The 9302-nt window shown below is 51.1% G+C and overlaps 1 protein-coding gene across 1 annotated transcript; it reads right to left on the minus strand.

The window, feature by feature from the left end:
- Nucleotides 1-456: 456 nt before the first annotated feature.
- Nucleotides 457-5618, minus strand: SCN3B (sodium voltage-gated channel beta subunit 3). The gene is made up of 5 exons (XM_074162456.1): nt 5564-5618; nt 3854-4017; nt 2106-2334; nt 941-1079; nt 457-520 (listed from the first exon to the last, which is right to left on the minus strand). The coding sequence occupies exons 1-5, from the start codon at nt 5616-5618 to the stop codon at nt 457-459; spliced, it is 651 nt and encodes a 216-aa protein (XP_074018557.1).
- Nucleotides 5619-9302: the final 3684 nt, after the last annotated feature.

Consider the following 9302-nt stretch of genomic DNA (forward strand, 5'->3'; position numbering starts at 1 on the left):
TTAGCATCATAACTGACAGGACACGAACAAGGCTTTAAAAGATCTAGATTTTGGTGTTTTGCACACAAAGTCCTTCCTAGCAGATGCTTCCTTTGGAGATGGTGCCCTTACATTCCTCCCGAGCACAGCTGCCCATCTGCAGGGGACACTGACTATTCCCAACTCCACAGGAATGGGCAAAGGAGTAATTACACCATGGCCTGAAAGTGAACGTGTGTGTTGTCAGGGGTTTAAAGTAGTATGAGTACACCCACCACCTAAAGGTACCTGTTTTGCTCCTAAGGTCATTGGGGAAGCTCCAGAAGGAGCACAGCCGGACGCCAGGAGTCTCCCGTCCACCTGTTCTCCAGCCCCACGCTTGCCTAACCCACAGTGGCTGAAGGGTTGACACAAGCAGTGATCGACTGTTTCCTCATCACTTACCTCAGTGCCGTTTGTTCCAGTGACTCCTTTCTGCTATTCCTCCACAGGCACGGCACAGTTTTCCTTGTTTTCCGATGGAATTGCAAGATAGTCTGTCCTGTAGTTGGAGGGAAGGAGGAAAGCATAACCTCAAGGGCTAGAAACAGTCCGGGTCCATTCACCCTCAGTATCTCTAAGGTAACAAATGTCACCTGTAGAAGATGCTAACATTAGGAAACTCTCCTTGGCAAGAGTCAGGAGCAGAGACTGAGTCCTCCCTACTGTAAAATCCTACACAAACAGCCTTCCTACTGTGTACAAACACCCAAGCCAAGTACGCAGAAAGATGGGAATCCCTCATCACACAAGTCCCCTGTCTCTTTTGGTACTCCTAAACACTGCAAAGTTTCCACACGTAGCAAACATCAGCTAGAAACATGCAATAGCAAAGTTCAGACTTTCTTGCAGTCTGATCTGGGCTGAGACACCCGAAGAACCCTGGCAGAACAGCGCGCATCCGGAGAGATTTCACACTTACGCATTTTCCTGGGCAGCCTCCTCTGCCTTAGAGACTTTCCTGTAGCAATAGACCATCTCTATCAGTAGCCACAAGGTGAGGAAGACCAGCAGAATATACATCATAATTTCAGAGATGACCGAGGTGAAGTCTTCTCCAGCTGTTAAGAAAATGCAATAATCTCTGATCATTTACGTGCAGCTACAGCTCCACTGACGCTTTCCACCCCGTGTCATCCTTCCTAACCCACCCTGCCTGAGATACCCAGATGCCGCTACGCTGTGAGGGGGGCAAAAGAGAAGGAAAGGGTGAGGCTGCCAAAAGGATATGCCAGTAACGATCCCACTGCGTGTTTCCAGTGGAATCACGAACGGGCTTGGAGTGTGTCGTGCATTCTCTGCCACCCACACGTTCGCACGGATTGCTCACCGTTAGCCTATCTCATCTTCACACTTTGTTTCCTTTTGTGCATCCCACTCGCTGGTGCTACTTGCCTGTTATTGTGCCGCCAGTGGTTTGAAAGGGATCAAAACACAGAGATGCTTGTGGGGAAGAAGGGAAGGGAAGACACAGCAGAAAAAGATGAGGGCTAAAAGCTCTTGTCCCTCTCCGAAGAGAACAGAGTTCCCACTGATTTCTAACGAACCAGGATTTCAGCACTGAACTGAGCGAAACCAGGAGGAACAGAAAGACTGGGGAGCACTGCAGAGAAAGGAGGGATTGGGAGAGGGTGGAAGCAAGAGGGGCGAATATCAAAATGGAGAAGGAGTCGTTCCAGGAGGGAGGGGGCGGAAGCAGGGAAGCAGCCGCTGCGGTACCCTGGCGAAGGCTGTGCTGTAGCATCCCAGAGCCACCAGGGGAGAAGCCAGGGCTCTGAGCAGGGAAACCTCCGCCTGCTTCTTGTGCCTGCCCAGCTGTTCCCAGCTGTTCCCCCAGCCCGCCAAGCTTGTAATACCTTCCCACATTCACACTCAACCACCCTGAGCTTAAACAGAGGCTGCAGCCGACAAACAAAATGCAGGTCTTTCCTCCTGAACCCTGCGCAGTGTTTGTTGCTGGCAAAGACACACCATTATCTGGCAGCCCAGTGTCCCCTCCCCTGCAACGCAATAAAAAACTCTATCCCTGGATGACAACACCCACAGCGAGTTCAGGCAGGGACACGCTTTTGGCCCGTCCTTCATACCCTCCTCCACCACGGTGAGGTGGATCAGTCTGGAGCTGGTGAAGAGAGGTCGGTGAATCTCGAACTCAAACTCCCGCGTGATGTTACAGGTGTAGACACCCGAATCGTTCAGGGTCACGTTTAACACAGTGATGGATACGTCCTGCATGTCTTTACTCCCGTTCCACTGTAACCGACCGCTGAAGCGGCTTGGAAATTCACGGAAATTCTTGTTCCTGTAATCGTAGATCTGTGAGGAAATGTGAAGGTATATTCTGATTAACCACTGACTCGTATCGCGTGCAAGACCACAGCCTATATACAACATCCTCCTGTAGCTACACACGTGTATGTTCTGGGCTATGGCTTCCTTAGTAACAGCAGATATTCATATTCTATCAGCCTTTACCTCAAAATCTCAGACTGCTTTACAAAAGTCAGAAAACTGAATTATCTCCATCACAGAGTTCGAAAAACAGAGACACATGTGGACAATGACACAAAAGATCAGCACTGGAACTAAAAACTAGGATCCTGCAGTCTCCATGCCTCGCCTGTCGGTCACTGCATGTAAGATCATTTTAAGAAGGATCCAGAATAAATACAGCAACGACAGTCACTTTCGGTAAGCCCCAGGGTATTCAGTTGAAATGGAAGTGTTGCAGGATAATTACGAGTGTGAAAACCGTACATCAGAAGAACAGAATTGGGTGGCTTTTGCAGGCCTCATCTCTTGCAGGTTTCTGGCTGACCATCATCTAACTGCCTGCCCCAGTTCACTTTCGTCAGCATTCTTTAGGTCACCACTGGCAAATTGATCACCCAGGTCACTGAAAGCGAATTCCCATCTCATTCCTTAGCGTGGCCCCTTAATTCCCAGCCAGTAGGGAAATATTTGTCATCTTGCCTGGCCTTGCTCAATTGTAATGAAAAGCCACCGCTGATCTAATGCTTCACACACAGATAGAATAGCTAGAAAGAAACTCAACCTTAATCTTATTTGCTGTTTTACCATTCTTTCGTGAATTCCAGTTGTCCCTCATCTGTACAATTCCCATTTTTAATTCACTCTGATAACAGATTTTACCTTTTCCTGGCAGGCACATCCCCAAACAACTCACAGAGATCCTCCCACAGTCAGGATACCCCTGCTTTCTCTGAGGCAAGAAGTAGTAAATCCTGTCTTGCAGATTTGCCAGAGCCCAATTTAACCTCCAAAGAACAGCTCTGGGATTCAGAAGTGTCCTAAGAAGGGAGACTTGGCCAAGGGTACCAGGTGTCACTCCATACTTCCGTTTCCCTTCTTGATTTCCTTACATTCTAGACTTCAAATATTCAAGGAATGGGACTGGAAATTCACATTCCTGTATGCATGACCCCAAATGTTTGAACTCAACAACAGATTCCAGCTTTACCTGCCACGAGTTCATGCTGTGCCCAAGTGTGGACATCAGCTAAGTGAGGAAAAGATACTTTAGTTACTGCCCAAAACTGGTCTGTGGAACCTCCAGGTGAAAATGCTGCAGAAATTGTGAAGATCTGCAGCTTGGAGCTGAACTCCAAGCTCCTCTCTCCTCCACGTGGCAGAAAGCCTTTTATTCTTATTTGGGTCTCTCTCCTTCCTTTATATCGTCCTCCCTGGGTATCCTGCCACAGGACAAGCTTACATTCTCATAAATACCTTTTAGCTTCTCCCACCTGAGTTCACTGGACTGTGTTTCACAGTTAAGGTCTATGAAAACAAGGGCTCAGCTACCAGGCATACATACAGGTTCATCTTTTCCACCCTCTGGCCTGTAGAACCATTCCACCACCGTGGTGGCTGTGACCTCTTCCCTCTTCATGCAGGAGATGCAGAGTAGCTTCATGTCTTTTCCTTGGACAGCCTCTGTCTCTGATGGAACTTCCACACATACTGCAGAACAAAAACCGGCTAGGGAAAAGGAGCAGCAGAGAAGAAGTGTAAGACAGAATCGGAGAGACATCAGTTATCCACATCTCGGCATTTATGATCACATCATCCCCAATGGAAAACCGTTTGATTCATTACTAGCCCCCTCTGACAAGAGATAAGTCTCAAATGTCAAGTTTTACCAAGCTTCCTTTTCTGAGATATAAATAATTCATAATAATTAACAGAGGGTGATCACTTCATGTAGATTCACCTCTCCAGCATCTGCTTTGCCACAACTTTAATTTTTCCCATAGTAATTAATGCCACTTTGGAGGCACTGTTCCTTCCCTCCCATACATGCTGAGCCTGCTGCTGTTACAGTAGCAATTACAGGCTGGTATGAGAGAACGTGGAGGAACAGCTCGCTCTCTGTGCTAAGTTAAAAGATCTGGATGTTTTAATCTGGCAACGTGTTCAAAACAAACTGGGAGGATTCGCCACCCATCCTGTTTCTAGGTTTCACAAGCCATACTGGGAACCAAGGGGCTTGGACTCCAGTAAATTTGGCAGCGGGAGGAGTTATTGATTTTACACGCGTTCCCGTTCAAAACGCTTCCAATCAGATCTGCGCTATAAAATACTGCTCTCCTAAACAAGACAAAAACCATTGTCTGTGAAGCTAAACGCTTGATAAAAAAAACAAACAGGAATGCTCCAGCACCACATCTCAGACCAAATCCCTGCTGACATTTGTCCCTTGGGCTAAACAATACTGGCTTCTGTCTGTCCAAACCTGTCTCCGAAGCCTAGAGTTTAGCTCACTGGAGATGCTGACTTTGCTTGGCTGCTCCCTCCTCCCCAGCCTCTCAGAAACCATTAACCCACTCTCTCAAGCACTCTATTATCCCAGGACCTATCCTGGAAAGAGCCAGATTCCAATTCTCCCGTACTACCCGCTCCGCTACCCGCACCAGCTTTCTGGGAGAAATAAAGAAGCAGCTACTGGATGGTGCTTTACTCCGGTTAAATTAGATACACAGATGCAGATATGCACCCACACACGGAGCTGTAGCTGAACGTGCACATCGAACATAGACGAAATGGGCAAAACTACCCAACCTTTTCTTGGTGGCGGAACAAAAATCGCAATAAAATGATTGATTCCAGTTTATACAGACTGCGTGGAAAACGAGCACTAACACGCACCGCGTAACGGTTTGCACATCCTCCCCGAGGCAACTAAATGTTAAATTACATCGCACATTTCAAAACAACAGCAAACAGGAAACAGTAAAGAACTTGCATGCATATTAAAGCACATGCTTTGTGCCGTAAGTCTACTTAGCAGTACCGTATTTTATCTGCTCGTATTACCTCCAATACATTTATACTAACTCGGCACGAATGTAATTTCCTTCTCCACTTGTAAACAAAAAAAAAAAACCACTTAGAAGGCTGGTCTCCGCGACAGCGTTAAGGGAACCTTGCTAGGAAACCCGGTTCTTTAAAGAAGCATCCTGCAAGGGGCAAGCACCGCATTTGGGGGAGAACCTGGCTGAAGACAAGACGGAATGGAAGCACCTACCCCAGAGCACCAACACGACCGAAGAGGCACAAACCAGCCTTGGCAGCGCAGCCATTGTTCGGCGCCACGAGCGCATCTCAACCTGGGCAGAGGCTCTTTCGGAAAGAAACGCTGCTTCTCCCCTCCCGGGGCTGTGGACACGGCGCAACAGGATGCCCGGGGCTGCGCCGGTGGGCGAGCGGGCGGCGGCGGGAGGCTGGGCGGGATGCGGGGGCTGCCCCCGGCGCGGCGGCAGCACCACGGACAGGGCCGAGCCCCGGACAGCTCCGCTCCCGCCGGGGCGCGGCCGCCGCCGCCTCCGCCCCGCTGCGCTGCGGGGCGCGGAGCAGCAGGTGGCTGCGGGGAGCGGCGCGGATCAGGGCGGCCCCGCCGCCGCCGCCGCCCGCACCCCTTTCTTTGTTCTCCGTCCCGGCCGGGGGAGGGTGGGGGCAGCCGCGCAACGCTGCGCGGGGGCGCAGCTCCCTACGCACCGCGGCCGGAGACGGCTGCGCCGAGCCCAGCCTCGCCCGGGCGGGGGGCACGGCCCGCCGCAGGCATGCGCGGCAGCCTGCCTGCCTCCCTCCCTCCTCCTCCTCCCCCGGCCCCACCGGGCTTCCTCGGCACCCCCGGGAGCTCTCGGGAACACTCCTTCGCCCCCCCCCGCCGCTCGGCCAGGGGAGGGCGGGGGGGGCGGATATGGGCATTATTCGCCTGGCATCCAGCGTGAAGGCACGGGGGGAGAGTTGTCCATGCGGGGTCATGGAAAGGCCTCCGCCTCTAATGAGTTTAATGCTAACGTTTGCCCAGCTCTGAAGGTCACAGTTGGAAATACTGGGAAATCCTCTCTCCTCATGTTCCAGTCTGATTCCCCGGAGTTTAATGCCAGCAGCAGGCTGGGCTTTCTCCTCTTGGACCGGGGCCACCGTGCCCCGAAGGGCTTCTCCAACTTTGAAGGTCACAGTGGACAGAGAGGGAAAAATGAAGTGCTTGTTAAATGCGCTGCCTCTTTTTAAAGCATCTGCTCTGATGTCAGCTCAATAAACAGCACAATCTATTGAATTAAACCTGCCCAACCCCATCGGAGAGCGATACGTGAGCAACTCGCAGTGCCAAACCTTAGAGAGCAGACGGCGAGACCCACCCAAACAGGGAAATTCGCAGAAAAAGCATCAGATTTGAGGGCACGGACTCCCTGCGGGGCACAACGCCACCGGCAGTGGCCACTGTCACAGCTCTGTGACCTCCTGGCACCCGTGCAGTCTGGTCCCTGCGCTGCTCAAGCGAAGCAGGCGCAGAATAAAGACAGACAACGCTTTTCCTAGACATCATCTAATCGTGTTTGTGGATCATCAAGCTACATTCATCATCTGCCAATAACAACGTACAGAGCAACTGCCTCCACGTCACCCTTTAGAGCCTACTGTGACAACTCCATCTAATTCCTAGCTAAGGACATCTTCCCAATTCCTTCTTCTGCTTCACTTCAGCGGCTGCACAGGTTACTCTGCCCCCTTCCAGCCCACGTCTGGCTGTGAGCCCTGACACCTTTGCAGCCCTGAAGTATCACAGCAGGGACCGACCAAAGCCATGACAGTCCCTACATGCTGGCTGTCAAGTTTCACAGGCTGCCCCCTCTGTTCCTGGGCTTATTTGGGTTACTGAGCGCTCCTACCGCAATCTCATGAAAGAAAACACCTATTTAATGTACCTCCAGGAGCCAGGGGTGACTATGGAGACCAACAGCTTGCGAAACAGTGGCTGCAGATGCCAGCAACACGCTTCCAATTCCCCCCTTAGAAGCCATCCAAATATCCAAATCATAAAATCTGGCTTTTCTCCACAGGAAGACAAAATGGCAGCCACGGCACCCAGAGAGGACGGAAGGTCGTAGCCTCCTGCATTGAGGCATTTGCCTTTCTCCCATTGCTATATTCACATCAACCCATCAATGGGAAGGCCAGGCTAAGCCACAGGATTTGCTCCTACCTCTTCTGGAACAATCCAGCCTGTGCGTGGTGGATGGGTGCCGAGGGTGGGTTTTTTATAGCCACAGGAACTACTGGACAATGTCCCCAGTTGTATCTCGCTTGACAACCACCTGTTTCGTGAAGTACAGTGGAAATGGCATCTGTTCTCAGGAAGCCAGGTGCGCTGCCAGAAAACACAGGACAGGGATCAGCAGAGCTGTACTGTTTGTGCCACGGCTGCTCTAATTACATCTATTACGGAGAATCCTGCCAGGGAGCAGAGAGAGGGTCGGAAGGGATTAAGGGGAAGCTGGAGCTCTACCATGCTGACCGTCAACAGCCACCCACCGACCCTTCAACCTCTTCTGCTCCTGCCCGAGCACAGCCCTGCCGTTGGGTGCCTCGCTGCTTCCCTGGGTAGAAACAGAAGCCTTTTTTTCCTCTAACCCCAGGCACTCCAGAACTCATCTGCCAATCAATTTAAATTACAGTGACAAATAAAAATCCTAAGGAAGTAATGAGTTGTCCCTCAGAATGGCTCATGTACAACCCTCAAGCACTCCATGCTAGACCGGTGCTGTAACCGCTATTTAAAGAAGGGAAATTGGGCCCAGAGCTGAAGGAAATCTCTGGTGAAACTGGGCTTGGATTTAGGTGGATCGTAACACAAAAAGCCACAGGCCAGGGAAGGAAATGGAGATCACACCCTCTCCTCCCCAGCTCTGGGGAAGTTCTTCACCTGGAGCGTGCTTCATGTACTACAGACAAAACCAAAGGTGATTTGAAATAAATACTTGTAGTCAGTTCAGGTTATTAAACTGCCAGAACCTGTGTTGCTGTTTTAAAAACAAACACACAGAAAAACTTGTCTGGATTTATTCAGGGATACTGTACATTTTTAGAATGAAAGGGTAAGATACTCCCAATTCTTGCTATCATCTGGGCTGAGCTGGGAACCACTCCAACATCTCCGCATGCCTGTTCTGAACAGGCAGCAAACACTGCCCAGCCCTCTTCAGGAAAACGTGCAAATAAATGGGATGCCACATTGGAAGCCTGTTTCGATTTTCAGCCCCGGTGTGCTGCGGAAGAGACGGAGAGCACATCTTCTCCAAAGCCCACCCAATGCAGGGATGCACAGCCGCTCCATCTTGCCCTAACACAGCCCTGATGCCACCAGAGGACAGGCTGGAGGACAGGCGTCACCCTTAGGGCGCAGGACGCTCGGCGCCACGAAGCTCTCGGCCATTTTGGCGCTCCAGGGCAAACAGGGAAGGGGATTGAACGTTGAGAGAGAGAAATCTTGAATGCTGCAAGAAGCAGCCCAACTTATCATGCGGGGGTTGCTATGGCAACCCACCCAGTTAATGCTTCACAGGGGGAGGGAAAAAAAAAAAGAAAAAAAAAAAAAAAAGAAAAAAGGCTGGCACTTCTGCACAGGCACAACAAGACGAGGAGCTAAAAATAATGTCAGCACCCTGCCCCCATTAATCCCTCACTCCTGTGGTCCCCGAGCCAGGCTATGGGAAGGAGCACACAGAACCTGCACGCCTGGCCCTCCCTGTGACAGCCATCTCGGCAGCCGCCTCTGCCATCCGCAATCACATCAGCTCGCTTCAGTGCAAATGTCCTCTTCATCGTGCAGCTAAACATCAGCGAAGCTCGTTCCTGGCACAGCCCCTCCTGACTGTCAGGAGCCAAAACACCACCCCCTTCCCCACTGGGATGAACAACCATCCCAACCTCAAGGCCACCAGAGCTGCGCGACAACCAAGTAACAGCAGTGCAATCCC

Source organism: Numenius arquata, chromosome 22 (assembly GCF_964106895.1).
Source record: "Numenius arquata chromosome 22, bNumArq3.hap1.1, whole genome shotgun sequence".
Lineage (NCBI taxonomy): Eukaryota > Metazoa > Chordata > Aves > Charadriiformes > Scolopacidae > Numenius > Numenius arquata.

Bases quoted from the DNA above. Each gene is read 5' to 3' on its own strand.
- SCN3B (XM_074162456.1), bottom strand. From the start codon at position 5,618: ATGGCTGCGCTGCCAAGGCTGGTTTGTGCCTCTTCGGTCGTGTTGGTG. The intron at 2,335-3,853 runs GTATGTATGCCT...ATTTCCTCACAG, and splicing joins AGGGTGGAAAAGATGAACCT to ATCTACGATTACAGGAACAA. The intron at 521-940 runs GTAAGTGTGAAA...CTCCAACTACAG, and splicing joins GAGGCTGCCCAGGAAAATGC to GACAGACTATCTTGCAATTC.